This window comes from Amblyomma maculatum, chromosome 2, assembly GCF_055883805.1.
Source record: "Amblyomma maculatum isolate TAMU_Amacu chromosome 2, ASM5588380v1, whole genome shotgun sequence".
Taxonomy (NCBI): domain Eukaryota; kingdom Metazoa; phylum Arthropoda; class Arachnida; order Ixodida; family Ixodidae; genus Amblyomma; species Amblyomma maculatum.
Window position 1 is genome coordinate 102,150,789 of NC_139345.1, and position 25,275 is coordinate 102,176,063.

Genomic DNA, 25,275 nt, shown 5'->3' on the forward strand with positions numbered 1-25,275 from the left:
TAAGCAGTTAAACAATTTTGATGTTGATTGGAGCATAAGGCAACGTCACTATGAATTTGAAGCCGGTCTTTTCCTACTTGATTTTTCTCCTTTTAACTGGTATGCCTGGTATGCATATATTGATCCCGCAATCAAAGGGAGACACAAAAAAATGCTGTCTAAATCTTTTTTTTTTATACTCTCTTCGTTTTTGCATCGATTTTAGTTTGCGTGGGTAAAATACATATTCCTCCGGACCACAAACTACCACACCTCTCTCTGCCTTTGAGATGTTTAGGATCGCAGTGCGATTTTCGCCCTGGTGTGTATGCTAGTCTACGTTACTGGGTGCAATTACTCTCGTCTGGCAGTGTCTCGCATAGAAAAATTAATCTTCACTTTCCACAGTTTTCTATACCACATCGCAATTCTCGTCTTAGTGCATTTCGTAAAACATAGTACCCTGAAAATAGGCCAAAACTATTCCTCTTTTTTCCCCAAGCGCACTATTGATCTCGACGAGAAGATCCTAATATTCATGGTCTAGAATGCCAAGACTAATCGGTATCTAATTGTATCGTTTATTGCGTCAGACTTAAATTTACTGTTTTCCTTCTGCATGCCCATGGATCCACGATCCTCATAAATTTAAAGACGCTGATAGTTGTGCTGATTTGATATTTATCATTTCTCTTACAGACCTTAGAAATGCCAGACAGGCTCAGAGAGTAATAAAATAAAATTTAATTATACTCTTCCCCCAGCTCCACACAGAACAGCCGCTACCGCTGACGAGTTCTGACCGCGCGATTGGGTAGCGGGATCTAGTCCTTTCACCACCATGTGACACATCGCCGCCCACTCCGACGTCCCAAGCTAGCCAATCAACCATAATGTGACACGCCTGACCCCATCATTACTCTCCCCCGCCGCTGTTCCATATCTTCTGCCGCAACCTCGCACAGCGTGGGTTATCTTCACATACTTTCGCGCTATACACTGGACTTATTATTCACCACTATTATTCACAGCGCATGTACTGTGGCTTTCTTGTTTCTTGTCCCTTGTTTTCGTGTTCGCGCTGTTTATATTAATAATAAATAAGTACCAACTCGCCCAACAAAGTTTCAGGAAAAGGTTGCCTTCGACTCGCATAGGCTGGACACTAAGTTCGCGAGCTACGTTACCGTGCTGGGGTATAGTGGTTACTCGCTCACAGTAGCATAAAGCTAAGAATGCCACTACGAAAATAGTACATGGCAACACATAAATGCGGGTTCACCTTCAATTCTCACAAAGAGCTAGATGCACCCATACTTCTTGCGGCTGAGTCCTAGCGGTCGCAGCACTCTCTGTGGTGCGACATGGAACATCAGTAGAGACGTTTGCATGTAATTGCTCCGAATTGGGACTTCCAATGCCATGCAGTTTGAGTAGATGACATCATAAGAATTCGAACACTTGATCTACTGCTGCCAAATGCCTAATGCGTACTCCCATTATTTTACGCTTAATTTAGGATTACTTCCGGACAACCCTGCGTACTGAGCACGTCCTTGGTCCCTGGTGCAATGGGTCTTCAGCTGCACTAGCCATAAAAGCCTTAACTTTTCTCAAGGACGCGGGTTTTTTTGCAAACCCTTCGGAACTAAACTCTTTGCGTGTGTGCGCGAGTAGTACGTGCAATTGATATCTGTTGCATCTGTTTTTTCACCCTGATCAGAACGTGACATTCCAGGTTCACTACCAGGCAGACTCATTAAAATGCCCCCCCTCTCTCTCTCGCTCCCCCTCCCCCCCGCTGCCACCTGTAAAACCACATGAACTCTCCGCCTTCCCTCTTTCCCTTTTCATCTGATATTTTGCCACGTGACAATCGAGGCCTTAAAGGGGGTTAGATTTTTCCAGCAGCGAGGTTCTAACGCGAAAGCATTAAATCATGGTGGTTGTGCGAAAACATTTAGGGGGCTTTTTAGGGAGAATAACCCAACACAGCCGTTTTCATCGTGATGGGCAGGAGGTCAAGAGCCTGCGTCTGTCAGATCGCATGAGGCAGCTGACATGCATGCCAGTCATTGTTTACATGGCGGGTTGCGTGACGTTGCAAGTCCACATGACACAGCCCAATTGCCAGAAGCTCTCAACTCGGGTATTTGTACAGGAGGAAGTGTCTGGACGGGAGTAGTAAGTTATTTGATTACTATAGAAAAAGAAAAATCATTTTGAGGAAATATTCTCCATCTCTCTCGAAGCATGGTGTCGCTTTAAATATCAGGGTGTGTTTTGGTTTCATGTGTATGGTTTAACGCCCCAATGTGGCTAACGTTATAAAAAGACGCGCAATGGCGGGCCGTGAAAATTCTGAAAACCTTGGGTTCTTTAACGTGCACTGACATTCTCTATGAAAAAACGACTGCCTCGGCCGTAATTTTATTTCAAGTTTTTGGCTTCAGCATGCAAGCATCCTAACCGCTGAGCCACCGCTGTGGGCCGATTGTGTTTTTAAAGAAACAATGTGCCAATATATCCCCAAGTGAGCGTCTTTGCCCATAAAAACGTAACACAGGCCATAGAAGAAAACTGTGAAGTGAAATGCCATTTTAATGTAGCGGAAACAACTCATGTCATGTGAAAATAAACGTAGCCTGCATGGAGATGTTGCGAGTTGTGGCCAAAAAAAGAAATGTGTGGGACCAAAAAAAATTTGCATGGAAGACACCGAATAACATCAATTTCTGGTAAGGAAAGTCAGGACACAACAGCTTCGTAGATGGACACACCATACAACAAAGATTTCTTACAATACGCCAATAACAATGAAACAGTCATCATGAGACATTCGGCTTTAAAGTACAGGACACCTCGATCGAAACAGCAGTGAGATCGTGTTCACTTTTCAGAAAGTCACTTAATGACGCTGAGGAAGCCTCGCAATTTGTCATCACCGCACCACAAATATAAGACCTTCACTGAGACACTTGACACACAGTTGTACAATCGAGCCAAATACTTTACGAGTGACAAAGAAGTCATGTTATATTTTACAATTGCTGTTTTTGCACATTTCTCGCCAGTGCGATGGTATGAGTTCCTTGCAGCCGACATAAAAGAGAGTAGCCAAACACGCCTTGCTTGTTTCCAACCGGTGATTTCAACCAGCTGTTGGGAATTTCTTGTAGTTGGTTCCTTGCAAAGAAGTTTTGGAGAGGGAACAGCAGCGAGGAAGATATTGCCGAAAATTCCAACAGCAAATGCACCTTCACTCGTCGATACAGCGGCGCAGCCATTTGAGCCATTTGTTTGACTCTTCTCCAAAGACGGCGGTGCAGTACCGTGCCCAGCGTCATCTCCGACGGACAGATGCTTCAGATGGAAAAGAACACCGACTGAGCGAGCTTGTGTGGGCCCAGAGTGATATGAGAGGAAAGTCCGCGCCCGGCAGAATTATTGCCCCAAAACTTGCTGCATTCAGTGGTTGCCGTGTTTATGCAGTAGGAGAAACACCATCTACGAAGAAAGAAAAAGCAAATGTATATAGGCTACATGCAGCTTGGTGTTTAGTTTAATAAACATTGTAGAGTTGAAAAGTCAAATTGTGCGCGTACTTGAATTTTTAAGCCATAGCTACAATCATGCTCGCAGTGAATACTATGGACATATGTATAACCTCAATAAACAGAAAAACAAAAGAATCGATGTCAACAACGAACAAACATATGACACATATAATGACAAAAAATATTAAGATCTCGCTGGGAACTAATTGTCTTGCAAAAAGAGTATGCTGGCATGATAAAGAGAACGGTTATTAGGCGTCTTTTTTGGATACTCAGTCTCTTCGATGCGATATTCAGATAATAGCTTCAGGCAGGAAATGAAACCAGGCATTATTTGTATGAAGCCTCGTGTGGTAGTTTTCCAACACCCTACATAAGGTTTCTATAAGCCAGATTTTATATAATCATGTTCATTATGTGTAATGTAAAAAGCAAATGCGATACGTAAATTAGCCATGTATATGGGCGGTGGGAAATTGTCAAAATATAGGCCAGGTAAAATTTTTTTGTGGAAAGCATGTCCTGACGACTAGACTGCATTCCGTTCATTGCGAATGAGCAATGAATGCTCAACTCAACCTTCGGTTGCTGGAAACTCAATGCTGTAAAGAGTAATGCCTAAAATTTTCTGGCCAGAAAGAAATATCAGACGCAGTATTCCGTACTTACAACGAATGACAAAATCGTAGGGTGATCAAACTAAACACGCCTTGCCGGCGAAAGAACACCAGGATCTTTTGGTGACGGGGTGGGGTAACAGGCTGTACCGATGCCCTCGTCCTCAGCAAGCAAGGACTTGTGTTCGCGTCGAGCGCCTCCGGTCGCTCGCCCTGGCCAGCGACGACTCCAACTTCACGAGCTCGATAGACCGTGTGATTTGTCCTTGAACCTGTGGGGAAAGAAAGGTTCAGGGAAATCCTGGTCGCGAACACGGAGATCCCCTTATTTAAATTATCTGCTCTGGAGCCCACCTTGAACCCATGGTGATCATTGTGAAGCCGAGGGGTTTAGCGTCATGTGTTTTTTTGTAAGGAATCTTGTTGAAAGGTAATGTTGTTAGTCACCAGAAGTTATTGAGTCCAATCAGCTGGCTCATTATACTGAGAAACTTCGCGTTTTGTGAGATGAATTTAATGAATGAATAAGCAAAGCCTTTGTGGGAACGGAAGGGGGGCTAACAAACTTTCCAACAAGAATGACAGTACTTATCATACTTATCGACAGAACTTACGGTTGCTATAAAAAAGCGAGGTAGGAGGATTCATGCCATTTGTTTAGCCCATAGGTAGCGCAAGTTGTCTTGCGGCAGTGTTTCGTTTTCTGAATATTTAAAGAAAATACAGCCTGGAAACAAGGTTTGATCTCTGAAGTACGAAAGCTCAAAAATAAAGTCAATAAACGCGTCGCTTTGTACGTCATGCAGCATGCCTGGAATACAAGGCGTACTTGTATTTCAGTCATGCTGTATTCCAGGCAGGCACGACAGTCAAAACGAACATTGCTAAAGTACGTTTCGTGGTTTTGGCGCCGAGGACTCGCATCTTAATTATGAAATACTACGCGCTGGACTTCGTCTTCTATTCTGCAGACCAAAATAGCTCGAGTGAATCTAAGGCTGGTTCGTGTAGTTAGCGCTATGTACTCACATGCTGCAGTCCTTCATTTAATAGAGGTGGTTAGAGCTCCAATGGTTCCTACATACATTTAGTGCGACAAAACTAAATGGTTTGTATGCATTTTGTCATGGATTAGGATATCACACATTAAGTCATCTCAAACTAAAATCTTCTAAATCTGCTAAAATCTTTATCCCGTTTTTTTAAGTCTTCAAGAATCTGTATCCTGACAATACAATAGCCTAATGCAATTTTTGGCACTTTCTACCTTCTCGTCTAAGTTAGCGTGCAGAAATACAGAGATGACAAGCATTATGAAAATTCACATTGCTGAAGTATATCGTTGATTTCTTAAACGTTCTGCCACGCAGCTCGCTTTTTTTAGGTATTTATTTATTTATGATGTACTGCCAACTGCCTCTAGGCATTCAGAGCAGGAGTGGATACATTGGTCGTGAAAACAGTGCCGAGTTGCATTTTAACAAAACATGTCATTGAGGCAAAAAAAAACATGTTATTGGTTTTCAGCCATAAAAAAATACAGTCAACAAAGAGAGAAAAAAATGTAGGTTTCTAAAAGCGTCTAAACGGTGACGAAAAATACCCCTTTACAAAGAAATAATTGCTACATCATAGATAAAGAGACACGGCCGTTACAAAAAATTCGACTGATGGCATGGATGGCATATCAAAACCTACTACGGTAAGGCGTTCTACTCGTCTATAGTTCCAGGAAGGAATGAAAAGCGCTATGAATTAGTTTTAAACTGTGGCATTGCAGCTGTCGTGCTGTGCTTGCAAGTAAGTGTGAAAATTGATTTTGACATGGTCCTTTAAAATGTACATTATATGCAATGTGTATAGTTTACGCCATATATTTCTAGCGTTTTGAAGTATGTACCGCCTTTGCCTAAAGCAGCCGGGGAGCAAGGTTTGTTTCTATACCATAATGCTATACCATTACGGCGTCTAAAAACAATAAAAATGTCTTGTAACGTGGGAACAATGATTTGCCTTGCATTGCAGACATAAGCTTGAGTGAAGAAGTAAGTGCAGCATTATACAACTGAGAGGCAAACTATCGAAACTACTTACATTTCGCCGGGAATGTGTGTTTTGTTATTCATCATTTATCATTTTATGATCAGAAGCTATCAAGTTCTTGCGGAAGCTATTAGCTTCCTTCCCAAGACGTATGGCTGAGCGTGGAAATACGAATTCTTGGATACCACGAACTTATCCTCGTTTAGGAGGTTGCCCAAAATATTAGACTATGTTGATGTAGATCAGGTGCTAGACAGATAAAAACGTAGCTATAAAATGGTTTCAATCTGTGGGATCTTAGTCATTACAGGAGACTGGACAGGAGCAAGTCCGGGCTTTTGTATTTTTTTATTCCTTGCATAAAAATTCTATCATACCCCGGTTGGTTTGGCATGCATATTTATAATTACAGCAGAAGAAACAAAACCACACATAGCTTAATGTATAAATTTCTAATATCTAAAGTGAAGCTCATGCGCCATGTACAAACATAATTCGGACTCAAAAATTTGCTTCTTATTAACACATTGGTATGGCATGCATGTTTATAATTACAGCAGTAGAAATAAAACAACACATAGCTTAATGTATAAATTTCTAATATTTGAAGTGAAACTCGGGCGCCTTGTTGAAAAATAATTCGGACTCCAATTAATAATTTGCTTCTTATTAACACATTACTTACCTCCCCATTGAGGTAGCAGAATATCACAGCTACGAAAAATCCCTGCAATAAACAAAGGAAAATCAAGACAAAAGAAGTAAATGAGAATGCATTTAATAAATACGAGAAGCTTCAAACAGACCTCTCGCAATAAAGGTTATGTATTTAGCCATGTAATAAGTAGCCAGAGTTTAACTGTGCTTAAACAGGTGAAGAAGTGCGAAAGCCCTTTTTGGCCTTGGTTTATTTGGTGCTTTAGCTCGAAGGGACCGGCACAGAGTTCAACTGTTTTAAACTCCTTTATTGCACGGCGTACAAAAAAAAAGGCGTTAATGTTGCCGGTTGGTATCGCCAACCAGCTTTCAATATGAACAGGAGGTGAAACTAATTGTTGTATGAATTCGTACGACTCTGCCCTAAAAGCTGCAAGAAGAATGGTGTAGTCATAATGTTTATAAATATAGGGAGAATCTGGCGCCTGATAGAGGTCCGTTCATGATGCAATACCACCAAATGGCATGACAGAGTGGTTGTGGGGGAGGCCTTGCCACAGGACTCTCTGTTGTACGTGCCGTCGTCCCGTTCGGCGCCTCGTCAATAGTTGGCGTTACAGTTCCTATGGTATCCATCAATACACAAGCAAGGTGCTGATCGACTCTGATGATCGTATGCGTGCTTTCGTATAATCAAGTGGCATACAAGTGAAGTGGAACAATAATATCTACCATTATTATAACAAATGCACGTGAGCTTTAGTTGTGCACTCAAGAAATGGAGCCAGCTCATTTTGGCGAAGCCTGAAGCGCGAAACCAACCCGAACATGAGAGCGAAATAGGACAAAACGCCAACTTGCAATTTAATTTAATGCCGAGCACGAAATCCCATATACCAAAGAAAGCGCTCCAAAAAGAGAAACAGAAGAGACTCGTCGCGCGATCGTGCCATGATCTGCGAGTTGTGCGCTTTTCTTATCTGAGAAATTCGACGATGAAGTCTCCAAGTACACAGCTGTATTCTTGCGAATCAGACGTGCCTAGACTATTAATGTCTAAGCGTTGTATGGCTATGTAGGCGGGATTCGCATAGGCGTGACCTTGTTGGAGCTATAAAAGAGGAGTTCCTTGGTATATCGGAACACGAATGGTACCATCATGTAGAGCGTTAAGGAAAGATTTGCAAGAAGCAAATGGTTGATGTGAGTTAATTAGGTAAATAATTAGAGGCAATGAAGTGTATAATTCCACCAACTCGCCCAACTTGCCCAACTCCACCACCCCACCAACTAGCCCAAGAAAGAGCCTTGCTATGGAGCCGGATTTTAAGAATTTCTCAAGTATGCAATAGTCTCAGTCTTTATAGCACTGTCCACGAGGACCGGCAGGAAAGACCGGCAGGAAAGCCGGCAGGAAAGACCATGCTTAGAATGAGCGGTAATGCTTTAGAGATGACCGACAAAATGTTCAACAGAGAGAACAGCGCATCTTTGCATCCTAAACATAAATGAAATAACGTAGACAAAGAAGCCTAGCCTACCTGTAGACCATCTGACGCCTTGCTGATGTACTGGTAGACCTCCCAAGCACCGCAGTAGGCTGGACTTCGATACACCGTCATCAGAAAGTGCATGCCGAACAGCGGGAAGAGCACCAGCACGGCTCGAACAGCTTTCCTGGACATAATGTGGCGAATGTTATAACGCCCATGACTATTTTTTCAGGAAGAATGGTAAAGAAAAGCTACACATTCTATTTCATACCGAATATAGCTTTAAATGCTAGACTCAAGGTGAAGGCAAGAATTGAACATTTGCAGAGAAAACTGCAAGAGCGTAATTAGAAGTATTGTGTTGGTTGGTCAAACCGTGGCAGGGCCGAAAGCAATGAATATTCTGTGATAATTTTTGCTAACCTGACGTTAGTAAAGGTGAAGTGCAGTATAGTTGAAAGCTCATAGCTGTTACGTCATGTTAGAAGAAACACTGAAAACAAAAGAAAATAACAAAGAACAGGCAAGAACATAGGATGGGCGTGCGCCTCGTTTTCTTGCTTGTCATTGCTGCTAAGGAGCTTGAATGTTTGCACAAAACAATAACAGACCTTAGAACTTTATTGCAAGCGCATTGAAAAAACCAAAAAGAGGCGAGAAGAAACAAACTGCACTCTCTGTGTACATAGTATATGCGGAGGCTCATGTCAACGCGCTTACACTGAATACATAACTGCAATTTGAATATCTGCATTAGAGTATAATGTGCGAATTCGGCTGCCTTAAAGACATGTCAATCAAATGTAAATTCTCGAGAGTGCTTTCGCTGAAAACACACACTTGAAAGCCAGAAGAAGGCTATCTCCCCCCTTTTTTTACCTTTTTCATTGATGGAAAAGAACCTGCATATGTCTGGCCTTAAAAGCTGTTCAATAAACTTCGCTGGCCAAAGCCTATTTATTTACTGTCTAATAGAACTGATGCGCTAAAGCTATGAACAGTAATAGTGAAACGTATTTTGGGAACCCATTAGCTAATAAAAAATAGTACTGCCAATTCATTGATGTCGCAATTATGCAATATAGAAATAGTTTACAGGAGATTGTGATGTGTCGATAATGTCGTACGCTCGTTAGCACATAAAGGTAATATATGCGTACATGCAAAACAAATATAAGCGATCGGTTTTATCACGAGAATGACGAGTCCATTTCGCATCTCAGAAAACACTATTTAGTTTACCGTCAAGTTAGCTTATCCAGCGAGGAATGGCAGCAATCACACCATACAAACAACATGCATATTTATGCACGTCCGAATTACAAATCGAGCTAGTACTAATGTCCTTTAAATCCCAATCTAACATCGATTGCGACAGGTGTAACAGCGCGCAGATCAATCCGCAAACATAAGAGAAAAAGGCAAGGAGCTGATGATTCGTGAATGTTTTATATAAATTTATTCTTCAACAAACTTATTATCGCATGTATGCTCTTGCCTGCCCTCTTGAACGCTCAGTCTATGTCTTGTACAAGAAACTACATTTTCGATGCGCAACTTTTAAAATATTTACCGAAACTGGCTTGGCTCCGTAGTGTGGGCGCTCCTCAACTTTGTGACAAGGACCCGGGTTATGTTGCAGAGGAAGACGAAGTTGGCCTGAAAAAAAAAGAAAAGAGAGAGCAGGGAAATGAGAAGTTTTAGTACTGAATGATTCCCGTACCTCTAGAAAGCCAAGAAAGAAATTTAGCTGAGACGTCTAGTAGTACGTGAAACAGCAGCTCAAGTTACATCCTCTCCTGTATAATGCCATCAGCGAAAATTCCTTTCTAAAACCATGAAACCTCGTCTGATAAATATTTCAGTGTATTTTTCAGTGTGCGTTTTCTTGCGACTAAGAAAATCTGGTATTTGAACTGCGAACTTGGGCGGAAATCGTTTTATTGTCGTTCTTATTCCGATACAGGTGCAAAGCAAAAAATTAACCTAGAACAACGGGCTAGCTAGCCACCGCAGTGGTAGAAATTTTTGTTATTGGTGCCACATTTGCGTGAAAACTTTGTTGAGAGCACATGCCGCTGAGACTGAGGTAGGAAACTGCTTAAAGCTGGAAACCCTGCTATTGACGCGTGTCAATAGCACCACTGCTTAGTTTCTAATATTCGATGCACTTGACCCTGATTTAATAACAACCACAAAAAAAAAAATATTATGGTTTATAAATTCCTAGCACCTAAGCTACCACTGTCTGAAGATTACGATATACACTATTCATGTTTTGTTCGCTTCTAGTCGATCACTCGTCACGGTTTAATCGGCAACCTAGATTGTATCCTGCGGTCAAGCAGATTTGTTTCGTAAATGAAACAATTTCCCATCGGTATTCGATCCTCGTCCTATTTAAAAACGCATTTTAAGTACCTGTGGTCGAAAATAACATTTTGGTGATATTGTCTGATATTGTCTCAGCCAAGTAAGTTTGGACGCACTGCGTTCTCAACAAGATTAAGGGTTCTGTTGCACCTAAAGTCACGGCGTACATTTTGCTTCCGTACCATTAAAAAAAAAACAATTTATTGCTTTCTTGCTTAGTTCATTACGTACTTTTCTTCACCTGACAGAATGGGATTCCAAACGCTAGCTAAGCTATGTAGTTAATATAGCTCTATAATACCCTTGTTACACCGCGGTTAGCGTAACCGCGGTTACTTAACTGAACCGTGGTTATCCCAAATCGTGGTTCGTAGTTTTCACTCAGCACTCCAAAGTCGTCGATTATAAGGAGCCTTACTCGGTTATGGCAGCTAACGCCCTCTTGGGTGGAAAAGACGAAGTGACGCAACAATTCAGCGGAACGAAATGCCGTACGCAAATATGTGCGTTATTTAAAGGATAATTTGGTATAAAACATAACTTCGGTGAAAGTACATTTTGTGTTGCAAAATTATTGCCTGGAAAAGTTTGCAACAAGGACGCGGACGCTGCCGAAGCGCTGCCTCGGTCCATGGATGCTGCCATCTTCTCAGTTAACGACACAAACCGAGATCGTCAACCTCGGTTCGCGATAACCGCGGTTAGTGGCGTAAGCACAGTTTGGTCCGCCGTGTAACATGCGCTAAAATCACGGTTCGCGTAACCGCGGTTAAAACAAGCGCGGTTAACTCTGCTCGTGTAACAATGGTATTAGTCAAACATTGCTCGTACACTATCTGCGGAAAGAAAAAAATATGCGCGGAGAGGTCTAGTTGATTGCCTTTGCTCATTGTGGATGAGCCCGTGGCCATAACGTGCCTGCATTACACAACCGACAGTGTGGCTTATGCGCCCATACATAGATCTTGCTTGGGGCCAATGGTGGTCGCACGTTCTAGCCCCGTTTTCTAAACTGAAAGTCTAGAGGGGCTATTTTTCGCTGCGCGTTGCTTCTATCCACACAACCTGGAATGTTGTTAAACATTATACGTCCGTTTTAGTTAGGGTAATAGTTCCGGTTTCTTCTTTGCACGTGGTCTTACGTAGGTGCTTAAAACCTGCACATTCATTATTCTTCACGGCCACTACGTGCCAATACTTTTTGCATAATTTTATCAGCCCAGTAAGGTGAACAACAGGTAAATTACTCCAGGTTCACGCTTCACCGTTGATAATGTGAATGGAACAATGAAGCAGCCTTCATCTGCGGATTCAATGCAGTTTAAAGCGCCCTTCTTGCATTGGTTTTGCACGCTTGTAGTTTTTTTTTTTTTAATTAACTCTCGAACTGCCCCAATTTTTTTTCTTCTCATCTGAGAAAAACATGCTGCAAGCTGAATGCACTTAAGGACGTATGGCCAGACCTAGTGCCAATAAAACTGCACTGAAGTTACAGTAATGTACTTGAAAAGTACCGGAATATGCATGAGCTTTGCCGCCCAGGCAAAGGATTCCAGTAAAGATATTGTAAGGTAACGCGAAGGTCGGACTTGGGGAATCAGGCTTTATTACAGACCTGAAGCCTTGGTCGCACACTGCAGCCAAACACACTCCGCGATGACGATGGGTATCTACAAGAGGGAGCAGGATGAAGATGAAGCAGCACGTTCAGCAGTGTGGAAGATGAAGCGCCACACAGTGCTCACACTATTTCGCCCGCGCAGTTCAAGCGGCCAGCCTGGCCGCAATTAGTCCGCAGGAATGCGCCGAACAAAAGGTTTCATACGTGAAACGTGGACAACTTCAGTGCCACGGTAACGACAGTCCGGAGGAGGGTAAACAGGGGAGACGCGATAGTTGACCGGGGAGGTTTTTGCAAGAACTGTGTAAGGACCAATGTAACGGTGCTGTAACTTGTCACAAAGGCCAGGAGTGCGTAATGGGGTCCAAAGTAACACCTCGTCGCCGGGACGGAACGAAACTTGGCGATGGGTTGCATCATAGCGGTACTTGCGGTCTTCCTGGCTAGCTTCCGTGTTGACGCGAGCAAGCCGGCGTGATTTGGCCACTCGGGAAAGGAACTGGTTAGGAAGAGAGGATGAGGAACTGGCATGTGTAGAAAGAAAAGAGGCGTCAAGAAAGGTAGCGGGAGAACGGCCGTAAACGAGGAAAAACGGGGTGTAACCTGTGGTCCGCTGTACAGCCGTATTGTAGGCGAACGTAACAAAAGGAAGTATTACGTCCCAGTTTCGGTGGTCCTGGTCGACATACATAGACAACATGTCAGAAAGCGTGCGGTGGAACCGCTCAGTCAACCCATTGGTCTGCGGGTGATAGCTGGAGGTCAATTTGTGATGTGTGGTTGAGGCTTCAATAACTTCGGCTACAATCTTCGACAGAAATGTCCGACCACGATCGCTGAGAAGCACTTGAGGGGCCCCATGGCGCAGTACGAGCGATTCCAAAAAGAAGGTCGCGACCTCATGTGCTGAGCCATTAGGCAGGGAAGCGGTCTCAGCGTAGCGTGTTAGGTGGTCGACGGCGGTGACGATCCAGCGATTACCTCGTGCGGACAATGGAAGTGGCCCGTATAAGTCTATGCCAACAACGGCAAAAGGAGTAGCAGGGCAAGGTAGCGGCTGTAGTAGGCCAGCAGGAGGAGAAGTGGGCCGTTTGCGGCGCTGACATGGCAGACAAGAGGCGACGTATTTTGCCACACTTGAGGCGAGGCCTGGCCAGAAGAAACGGGCAGCGGCGAAATCAAGGCGCACCTCCACCACGTGTAAGGTAACGCGAAGGTCGGACTTGGGGAATCAGGCTTTATTACAGACCTGAAGCCTTGGTCGCACACTGCAGCCAAACACACTCCGCGATGACGATGGGTATCTACAAGAGGGAGCAGGATGAAGATGAAGCAGCACGTTCAGCAGTGTGGAAGATGAAGCGCCACACAGTGCTCACAATATGTAAAAAGGAATACAAAAGCGTGCAACTGTCAATACATTTGCCTCACGACGCATGCGTTATTAAAAGAAAAGCACACTGCTTTCTGTAGTTGTTAACACCGTTTGTCTGTATGTCAAGATGCAATGATTTTCTTCTTTTCGCAGAAGCAATCGCAGTGGCATATATATAGTCAGTTGTTTTAAAACTGACTGCAAATTTTCAATGATCGCATTGATCCACCATTCTTATGACTTTGAATTATGGCGAATACGGCACTTATCTCCTATTGACATTACTCGTGAAATTTGTTTCTCGTGGTTCGTATTATCGCGTATTCATTTTGCTAGTTTTCTTGGTGCGCTGGCTCGATCTATAAGCAGCGCTAAGTAGCCGGCTCCTGACCACCAAGGTCAAAAATTGCTGCGCGACACTCTAGAACCCTCGAAACGCCTCAGGAATAAAATTTTCTCTGTTGAGAGAATAATATGGGACTGCGTCCTTTATAGACTACTGTCAATGAAAAGACCCCGCGATACATTAGTGGTGCGGGCGGAGTCTGACTTTGGACTCCATCTTACCTTATGTCAATGAAAAGACTCGCACATCGGAGGGACGGATGTGTCCGGGCTCGATCTATAAGCAGCGCTAAGTAGCCGGCTCCTGACCACCAAGGTCAAAAATTGCTGCGCGACACTCTAGAACCCTCGAAACGCCTCAGGAATAAAATTTTCTCTGTTGAGAGAATAATATGGGACTGCGTCCTTTATAGACTACTGTCAATGAAAAGACCCCGCGATACATTAGTGGTGCGGGCGGAGTCTGACTTTGGACTCCATCTTACCTTATGTCAATGAAAAGACTCGCACATCGGAGGGACGGATGTGTCCGGCCATTTCCGTTCTTCGCGTAAAAATTTTACTAGAAAAACATCTGCCAGGGGCTCGTGAAGCAGCTGCTGCTGAATGAAAGCTTGTTATATAAATATATAACTAAATTTAAAACCTTGCTTCAAGCAGCAATACACTTCATCATCATGATCAGCCGGTATAAAACTATTGCGTAGTATTGGCCTATCCCATATCCATCAAATTGATTCACCCGGTCCTATGCAAGGTGAACCCACTTGGCCCCGCAAACATCCTATTCTCATCCGCCCTCCTAACTTTCTCCAAGCCCCTGCAATGGCTGCCTTCCCTTGAAACGCACACTGTGAGCCTTGGGACTAATAGGCTGTATTTTCCAACCCACTGTATGCCCTGCCTATGCCCATTTCTTCCATATTTTGATTAGAATGTGATAAACTCGAGTTCGCTCTTTGGCTCATTCTGCTCGCTTCCTGTCTCTTACAGTTACACCTGCCATTCTAATTTCCATCGCTCGCTGCGTTGTGCTCATTTATGTACAACCATTTCCGTATTCTCCACATTTCAGCCTCATAGGCGAGTACATGCAAGATACAGGTTGATAAGAAGTGACAGATGAGAAACGTGGAATCTCTAGGTACATTCCATCGCCGACGTTATCATTTAATAAGATGTCGCTCTATGTGACAGCAAATATAAAATTGCAAGGGAAAATAGCACAGCACGTGTCTTCGCAATACTTCGTTAATTTGTTTGATCTTTACTTTGTTAATTATTCAGCTACTCTTTTATTTGCTTTTTTTTTCTTTCGTATCATGCATCCTCGTGTACTTTTACCTGTTGCTCCACTCTTCCTGTTATCATTTTTCAAGAATACTTGGCCTCCACGCATTTTTCCTGCCCCTTCTCTCAACTTTTCTTGTTTGTTTTTTTTCCTGCTCATTTTTCAAGGACTACTCGATATAGACTGCCTTTGTCATGGCTTCCCATGTTTTTAAGAGTCACTCTTCCTGTGAAATTATCGCTGCATTATTTACTTTCGTGTTGTTTCCCTATGCGGTATGGTTCTATCGAGCTCGTCAAGTGCTTTTACCAGTTCTTCCAAGTCAATTTTACTCCCAACTACTATAACACCTATCACAGTACCTGCGCCGGGGCAAACAGCTTTTCAAGATCATGCTATCTCGACACCCTCTCTTCCCATACACCCATTGCTGTAGCAGCCCTCGGTGGACGGCGCTTTCAAGTGCCACCACTTTCCCGCATCAAATTCTCGTTCTTGTTGTCGGTGCTTCCTTCTCGGATCAAAATTCGTACCTAAACCCCTGGCGATAATAAGCGCTTCGTTCAGACGGAAATAAATCCTCTTGTCAAAACCAAGGCTAATGCATTGAGGCTGTCCTTCAACCACTGTTCATTTATCTTGATGTTGTTTTTTTTTTTTTTCAAAACTTTCTTCTGCCCTGCCCTCTTCTGCTATAACTTAAGATCATGTTTTGATTTTATCCATACCAGCATTACTCCGAGTAAGGCATAGAGGGTGCGTTTTCATCTGAAGTAGCACACTACTTCACTCACACTACTTTGTAATTTGTGATTCAAACTTGAAAGGAGATCGCATTTCCAGCTAACTTTAAATCCAAGGGTGTGCTTCTTCGTGCAAAATGAGCCTCTATTTTTAAGATACACTGCCCGCAAGGACGAAGTGAATTTGTGTCGACAGAATGTAACTGCTCCCTCGCAATTCGTACATTACACAGGCGGAAAATTCCTCTTGAAATTTTTTGGATTGAAAACGTGTTATAGGCTTTTGTCAAAATACATTCACTAAATTACAGAGTCAAAATACATTCACTAAATTGCTAACTAACAGAAACAGACCTAAAAGAGACGATATCGAAATTCTATGTCACATAGGTCTGTCGTGATAACGCTGACATCGACACGCAGGCCAACGCAAATTGTGTGGGTCACCGTTCAGAAAAAAACATTCAAAAATCATTCAGCGCCAGCAATTTGGCGCTGAAAGGAAACGCAGAATATTTTTTTAGAGGCAAAACTGTTCTAGTACCTTCAATACCACTGGAGTTTTCAGGGATGCTTCTGAAGGTTTAAGATATCTAAATATAGAAAAAAAATTTGAAATTACCTCTCAGCCGCTGCAGACGTAATTTGCAGTATAAAAAAAAAAAAGAGGTTTGCTTATACAAACCTTCGGAATAAGGCGATGAGGTGGTTCTGCAGGCAGGTGAAATGCATATATACGAATTTTATAGGGAATGATTTTCCTTTTTATTGGCATTCCTTAGCGCCAAAGACACGACTTATCTTTCTCCGCAAACCTGAAGCATATTCGAAAGGCAACCTTCTATAGCCCACTGAATTCACATTTGGCTCATTTCAGGATGAATGTCGCATGCATTGGAGGTTCGTACTATAACATATTTCACGACCTAGACATCCATATTAGCGCATTTTATGCCCTCTTATTTCAGGGTGAAAATTGAGAAAAATCTTACAAAAAGGCAGAAGAGGCCGGGAGCCAGCGTGATCCAGTTGTAGCCGTCGAAGTTATCCATCCAGCATCTGCATCATGAAATTACATTCAATTACACAAGGTGGACGTTTCAGCAACGTCAGCACTTTATAGGTGTTGAAACAGGAGCAGGATGTTGAGCGTGATGATATTGAGCGCTCGCATGAAGTCGAGAGAGCGCAGCACGACAGCCTATAATGACTGAAAAATATAGGCTTCACTTCTCGCATGACGGCATCCTGCATACCGCCATATATCTTATTGGCGCGAATAATTGCAATCTTTACTTATTGCTGTTGGCAGCCGCTGCCGTGCGGCCACATCATTTTGCGTGTACCACGTACACATATCTTCGGTTCCTTGTTTATGTGCGCTCAGTGTCACCGAGATGCGGCTTTATGATTTTCTTTGCCACGCAAGATGCGCCGATTTGTATTTCGAATTGGGTTCCAGCCGGAAGCGTCTGTTTCGATTTACCAGAGCAAACGATCGTTGTACTTAAGAGTGCGCCGAGCAATCGTAGTTCAACAATGGCGGAAGTGGGCTTGACGATCTATAAGCACGCTTGTTGCCATTGCCACCGCTGAGTTGCTTATATTGCGGTCACAAGTTACCCCACTAGAGAGTTCATTTCAGTGAAATTCCAGTCTCTTCGATTGTTGCCTGCGGCCTTGTCACCACCAGGGGATATTATATAATGATCAAGCACCAGTTTGTTTACTCAGGAAGGAAATTTCTACTTACTTAAGACATGTTGACTTTCATCATGCTCGCTATGTACCGACATATATCCGTGAGGAAAGTATAATGCCCAATATAGTAGTGGCCTTCTCTGTTATTAATACTTGCGCTCTTCGCAGGTTGCTAAGAGCAATAAATAGAATAATGCAACGTCTGAAAAATATTTTGCGATATGGGCATGTTTTATCATGGCCCATCCAGCAGTAACCGGTCAATACGTAAAGACTGGCGACCATAATGGCTAGTAACACACTACGGCTTAAATTCACTTTGGTCTCGAAGCAAAGTTTCTGCTGGTACAACTGGTGCATGCAGCCCGAACGAAGTATAATATTCCGTGCAGATTAAGAGAAAAAAGACGATATCCAAGAGATGCAGTAGAGCTGTCCACTAACGTAGGGAGAAAATAATGACTCGGTAAATACCCGCGTCCAACATTATCTGAAGAGGCGAGACATGCACTTGTCTGATAAAAGGCATGCAGTTAAAGCACAAACAATACTGGAAACATCCCCAAGCCCTCTTCAGTAGTCTTCTGATGCGCAGGTTAGCCGACGCAAAACAAGGAGGGCATTTATGTGCGCAACAAATCTGGAAGCATAGGCGCGGAAATAGGAAGCGAATCATTTTGAATGTAAAAAAAAAAAATACAAAACTGCCATTACTAGAACAGTAAATGACCAGCAAGAGCTCCCAACCCCTTCCAGCAGGATAACGCCAACATGAGAAAACGTCTAAACATTAAGTGCGGCAGCTGCCTCTCAATGGAAGCACAACTTATGTTCCATATATGCAAGTTATTATTTGACTGATAAAATGTACAAAACACATCCATTATACGTTCTTGAAACAACAGCCTATGAACTAAGCTTATGCTATTGCTAAGCTTATGAATGTTGAAACAGTGGATTTGAATTGTAGGATGTTGTTTCCTCCACACTCCCATTTCCACCTCGTGGCATTAGTACCAACGAACATACTTGAAATAATCTTTTGAATCTAATAGCTGTGCTGCATATCGCCAGGAATCCGCATATAAAAAGAACGTCCTCCATATATGGGAGGTTGTCTTTAAAGTACGCCCGACGGCACCTGTATGACATTTGTTGTTGCTATTCCGGTATAAAACATCATAGTGTTCACGAAAAGCTGCAATTGAGGGGGGGGGGGGTAGAATCCGGCAGTATTTTGACATAATTGTATTCAATTGTCCACACGTCCCTTTATAGAACTTATAGAATGTAATCTTGTATAGAAATAAAAAAAACCTGGATATTAAAGTCTGGAAAAAGTTTAACGTCCCACTTAATGGTACTTATGTATGACAGCACATCGGAACAGTGCACACTCTGTAAAACCTACTCCTTAAAATGTGATGCAGAGAACCATGTGTAACCTCGAAACCACGTGTATCTGAGTAAGCGAAAGACTGGATTCTTGCTGGCATAAAGAATGTCCCTGCGTAAAGTAGTGCCGCATGCGAATGAGGTTTATTTCATTTTTTCTTCTTTGAAATAACGAGAAACGTCTGTGCACAATTTTCGTAAGTACCCCTCTCTCTCCAGCCGCCTAATGCTGTGATTGTTGGGATATCGCTCAGGCAATAATTAATTTCTTGAACGCAACAGAAGGGTGACATCTCGTGTAAACTTTTCGGCTTCATCACTGTCTTCTTCAATGCAGTATACTGGCTCAGAATAACCGTGTGTCTTCGGTCGGCCGACTGGTGCACCAAAGGAAACTATCCGAAATGCTCCAAGAATGGCACATGTATCGAATGGCGAATTAGAAAGGAGACGCAGTGTTACGAATTGAGGGATATTCAATAACCCGAGGAATCCTACAAAAACAATATTTGCCTCCAAAAATGTTCACCCAGCTACAAATGTAAGCGAGGTGGTTCCGGGGTGAAAGTGGCTGCATTACGGATCACCTCTCTTCAACAACCTCCTCAGCATCATACTCCACCGTGGTATATTTCGATTCTACCAAACAGATCGAAGGCGCAGGCATCTAAACACATTGAAGTAACACTGTCATCACTTTCTTCTTCAATACAGTATACTGGCTCAGAAAAACCGTGTTTCTTCGGTCTGCCGACTGGTGCACCAAAGGAAACTATCCGAAATGCTCCAAGAATGGCACATGTATCAAATGGCGAATTAGAAAGGAGGCAGTTTCTTGATTTAAATATGAAAATTTGTGATGGGGAAGTGTGTTGGAAGTATTTTCCCAGGGCTAAAAAAGAGTTACTTCCATATGGTTCAGCCCATTCAAAGACTGTTAAAAGAGGGATGGCTTCCCTTTGTTTGGAGTCGGCCTTGCTAAAATTATGTGTACATACGGAGGAGGAAAGCTTCAATAATCAATTACAAAGGCTTGAGGTGGCTGGTTTCCCGGTTAAGATTATTTGTGGGTTTGCAGAGTCTCTGCTTCAGAAAATGAAAGGGAAAAAAAGAACGGCAGATATGTTAAGAAATAAACGACCACAAGTGATCCCTTATATACATAGAGTTGCACACTGCCTGAAAAAGGTGGCAAGTAGGTTTGAGGTGCCAGTTGTGTTTTCTGCCCCCAAAAAACTGGGTGGATTATGTGCATTGATAGGGAGAAAGAAAAGACAATGCGAAAAGAAGCATGTAAAGAGTTTTATTGGATGTCGGCTGGGAGTTATTTATGAGATTCCACTGACGTGCGGTAAAGTATATATAGGGCAAACTGGAAGATGTATCAATGATAGAATGAGGGAACACGAGAAGTCCATAGAAAATGGGAAGGGGTCAAATTTACCCCTGCACTGTCAGAAATGCAAGTGTGAGCCGTCGTTTAGCAGGCTTAACATTTTAGGTAAGAGTCGGGATAAGATGGCGCGCGAAATTTTAGAGGCGTACTGGATACAGAAGAAAGAAGACAGATGTATTAGTGAAGCTTCGTTTAGTTTATGTAGAAAATAATTTACTTTTTTTGAGCAATCCTCTTGAGTAATGCGAAGAACGAGTTCATTATTGGGCCTCAAGCTGTTATTCTTGGCCTAAAGCTGTTATTCTTGGACACCTCTCACGTATTGTGGCCATGGTAGTTTAAATATTCTTTTTCCCTCAAGTACATGGACTTTGTGGCTTCGTAGACGGTAGCAGGTTAAAGTTTTTTCAATACATAGGGAATTCACAAGTGATGTGTTGCGGATGGACATGTCCTAACGTACATGTGTGGTGGTGGTTATTACTGCGTGACTATGTGACTATGTGGTGATCTTTGTGACTGTCCAGCATGGCATGAGTTTCTGGGCAAAGCAGAGGTGTGGAGAAACAAGACAGTGTAGAATTGGTGACTGCCATGCTTGGATGATGTTTATGTTCTGTGAGGAAGAAGGTGCCAACATCCCCTTGGCAAAGAAGAGGAAGATGAGAAGATGTACTTGAGTGTGGAAGAAGAGGAGTGGTGAAGAAGAAGTGTTTTCAGATCGTTATTACAGTTGGTAGTGTGCGCGTGTGTTGTGTCTTCTCTGGTGTTTGTGTCTGTTGCGCCACATTTCGTAATAGTATGCAGCACCAACTAGCCCCTCAAGCCGTTATTTTTAGAAAGGAGACGCAGTGTTACAAATTGAGGGATATTCAATAACCTGAGGAATCCTGCAAAAACAATATTTGCCTCCAAAAATGTTCACCCAGCTACAAATGTAAGCGAGGTGGTTCCGGGGTGAAACTTTCTGCATTACGGATCACCTCTCTTCAACAACCTCTTCAGCATGATGCTCAACCGTGGTATATTTCAATTCTACCAAACAGATCGAAGGCGCATGGCATCTAAACACATTGAAGTAACACTGTAGCTACGAGCTGCACTTTTCTGATGTGGCCGAGGAAACAAAATGGATGCCTGGTTTCGTGTGGTCACTGTTTACACAAGAAAAAACGGCTGACATGCCTACGCGCAAGGTGGTCACTGAAAGCTAAATTTTACGGTGGTCGCGCTATGAATCCGATCGTTTGAATCACCTTACTTGCAATTTTGCGCACCTGCTTTCCTTCCACCCTCCCTTTTGCGCCCCAGTGGCATCCACTTCTAACGAAAGTCGTAATTTTTAATGCTTGATGGGAAAGTATGCAGCCTGAACACTCCAGAGTGGCAGAGCTCGCGACGCCTATAGCGCACGCTACACATAGTGCTCAACAAAGGTCAACAAATCAGTTTTTTTTTCTCTGGCTGTTACCACTAGACAACACTGTTGTGCACGCTGACTTCTTGTGCTTTCATTGGCACGACACGAACATGCTTAAATGCTCACAGAGGTTACAACATCGCATCGTTGCGCATGGCGCAGACCATCTGTTGCGTTTCGGCAGCTCGTAGAGAAATGGCGCTTGAAACCTGAGTTTGAGATTGCGTAGGAACTGATCTCAGTTCATGCGTACCACGTTATCGTTAGAAGCCAATTAAGCAGTAGCCCATGAGTTTGAAAACAAGAAACACTGAGAAGGAAAAATCAATACTTATATCTACTTACGGGTGGCCCAACCGCAATGCTCGGAGACTGGCGCTAATGGAGACGAAAATTGCAGGGCAGCCTGTGAACAAAAGATTGTATAATGGCTTTTGTTTACAACGTACACCTTTCATCTTCAAAACCGACCATTAAAATATAAAATAGTGTTCTCACCCCATCCGATAGCATAGAAGACGGCCAGTGACTTCTGTTCGGCAAATGCGGAAGCGATAAGCCGGTGCAAGTAGAAGCCTTCGCAGAACATCCAGGCGTATTGACACAGCCGGAAGTAGCGAGAGAGGCTGTACAGCACCTTGCAGAGGTTCTGCATGAAAAATAGTAATCGGAATAAGCGCAGTCAGGGAACTAATCTTCGGAATATACTCCAGAAAAAGCACGATACTTTTTGGAACCTGTTGGTTTTGTCTCCGCATGGAGACAAAAGGTATTACAAAGGTATTACCTATGTCTCCGGATTCAGACATGGGTATTACAAAATGCAGAGAGTTCGATAGCTCTTTTTTGCTGCTAGAATGCGGAAAACGACGCTATCGTAAGATGTAGCAATCGTTAGAATGTCCGAAAACATGTAAATTAAAACCTTATTCGAGTACTTTCCCTCTTTTTCCTCGCCCGTCTTAGGTACTTCGAAATAAAGCAGTAGAGCAGTAAGTATAGCCTTCCCCCACTTCCTCCCCTCTTTGCGTTGCCTTCTGCAATAACATTTTATACTGACTGATAAATGTATACCAACTAGTCTTCTAAATTTTGACAGTGAAGTGTTCGTCTTTATATTGCTGAATAAGAAGTCTTATGGCCTTTTATCTCACCAAGTCTACATTTACATTGTAACTGCAAGCAGTTAACAATCGTCCGCGCAGCTACAGAACTACACATATTACCGGTTCTAATATCAAACACCACTACGACGAATATGCATTGCCACTAATCTCACAAGCACAGAGACCCTTATTCCAGCCACAGCATGGCATCCCTCCAGGTATGCTAATAAACGCGTTTATTGATTACCGTAACCCTACTGAAAACCCTGCACAAAATCATTGATGCTATTGATTGCAAGCGCTCGTAGCTGTAATATAGAATTCCGCTAGCTTTTAGTGAGTAACCTTTAACCTTAGCTAGCAATGAAAAAAACAAAAAAGTCACAGAAGGACTTTTCCGAATAGCTATAACAGGTTCATAACCAGTAGCAAACCTGACCACACAGGCTACAAGTAAAGCGTGGTCGTCAATCTAAAAACGATTTACTTTTTTATGTTCATATATACAGACAAAAAAAAAACGTCGGTGTATGCGGTTATACAAGATTCAAACGGCATGTTTCAGAAGCAAAAAATGTTTGCGCCACTTTGGGTAACGAGGTACGTAAACAAAGTCAGCCCAGCACCACACATGACTGGGCTCTGCGTACCGGGTTCTCTTTGATGCGTATGTTGTTCTCCTCGGTGACGTGATCTAGGATGAACACGGAGTCGAAGAGGATGACGCTAATGTCATACAGCACCATGGCTACACAGAAGTTCTTGTGCAGAACTATACGATGCACCTGCAGTTGCCTGCGTCGAAAAGAATATGAAAATCAACAAAAAATCTTCGGAAAAAAAAGATCACTTCCAGTATATGCAATTTCAGCTGAAAAGTGATTCTAACCTTTTACATCCCGCTATGCCCTTGCCGATATGCTTTAGAAGTTATTATCCTGCATAAATACGACATTGCGTTGTAGGACGCTGTCCTCTAACCAGCTGGCTTTTATCAACGCAGGCGATTGTATCTAACTCATATTTTTCCAAGAAATTATGGTAACCTGATACGCTAGCCAATATCCAAATTTCTTTTCTTTCTCTTTTTTCTTTTATTTCATAAAAAGAGAGAAAATATTCAGGACAGGATGAAAGCAAAACAAATGAGATTACATGTAGCACTCAAATATTAAAAACAAAACAAAAAGAAGGGCTAGTTCGCACAACATAGATAATCGTGACCAAGGGAATGTATACATGTATAATGAATTGTACAAAATAAGCACGGTAATGTGTCCTAACTGTTTTCTGTGGAAGTTGTTACAGTTCGTTGATAATCTGTTTTCATATTTTTGTCACAATGTTCTCGTCTCATTTTCTGCGGAGTGGGCAAGGATCTTTGACAAAGTTTCTATGCCAGATTTTTTCCCGAATCAAAACATTCGCGTGACACGAATGAAATGCTATATAATTTTCTATGATACAGAAGGCAGTACACTGCATGTATTATTTTGCTCAATATGCAGATACAGCTAGGTCTAGGTACACATGTGGCTTTCTCAACCTTCTCTTTGTTTCCTTATCATTTTAGTTGTAAAAGATGCCAGCTCTTTCGAACCAATGTTAAGTTTGGTGGTCAGGACAAGCGTGCTTTTAATATACCGCAGCGCACGTTGTTAGCCATAAATTCACAATACATTTTATTATTTCCTTGTTCCTGTAGAACCCTTAAAGACGTACTTTATCTGTTACTGAAATGGCATTTAAGGCCTCAATTTGAGGGCTTTGCAGAGCTTGGTTTCGGAATTCTATGACATCGGATTGGATGATGTATTTATTCAATACTAACCTCGAAGCATATTTCAGTGCGAGAGAAGACAGAAAAGTCATTTGTCCTAAAGCACGCAATTCTCATTACAATACGAATATAGTTAGCTCACAGAAGTAAATATAAAACACATTGAAAATGAAGTTTCAATCTTCCAAAGGAATGGAAAGGCAGATGCACGAATTTGCACAAATAGGTTGGGGGTATATCTAATCTAACAACGTCTTCAAGTCCTTGAATGCTCCGATGATGAAGAACGATTTAATCCAAAATACTTGGCATGATGGACACAGCGAACATGCTGTAAACACAAATACCAAAATATTTACTTAGAGCAGGCGTAGAGGCTACTT

The 25,275-nt window shown here is 42.6% G+C and overlaps 1 protein-coding gene across 1 annotated transcript in view; it reads right to left on the bottom strand.

Annotated features, from left to right (window-relative positions):
• Positions 1 to 2,590: 2,590 nt before the first annotated feature.
• The window catches only part of LOC146199431 (calcitonin gene-related peptide type 1 receptor-like), a 31,679-nt gene continuing 8,994 nt past the window's right edge, over positions 2,591 to 25,275 (bottom strand). Inside the window, exons 7-15 of the mRNA XM_084592126.1 lie at positions 23,763 to 23,907; positions 22,505 to 22,655; positions 22,352 to 22,412; positions 17,087 to 17,153; positions 9,920 to 10,005; positions 8,395 to 8,530; positions 6,882 to 6,923; positions 4,206 to 4,425; positions 2,591 to 3,486 (exon numbers count right to left, since the gene is read on the bottom strand). Coding sequence (XP_084448252.1) covers positions 4,318 to 4,425; positions 6,882 to 6,923; positions 8,395 to 8,530; positions 9,920 to 10,005; positions 17,087 to 17,153; positions 22,352 to 22,412; positions 22,505 to 22,655; positions 23,763 to 23,907 — 796 coding nt within the window. The 3' untranslated portion in view covers positions 2,591 to 3,486; positions 4,206 to 4,317. The remainder of the gene's footprint in view (positions 3,487 to 4,205; positions 4,426 to 6,881; positions 6,924 to 8,394; positions 8,531 to 9,919; positions 10,006 to 17,086; positions 17,154 to 22,351; positions 22,413 to 22,504; positions 22,656 to 23,762; positions 23,908 to 25,275) is intronic.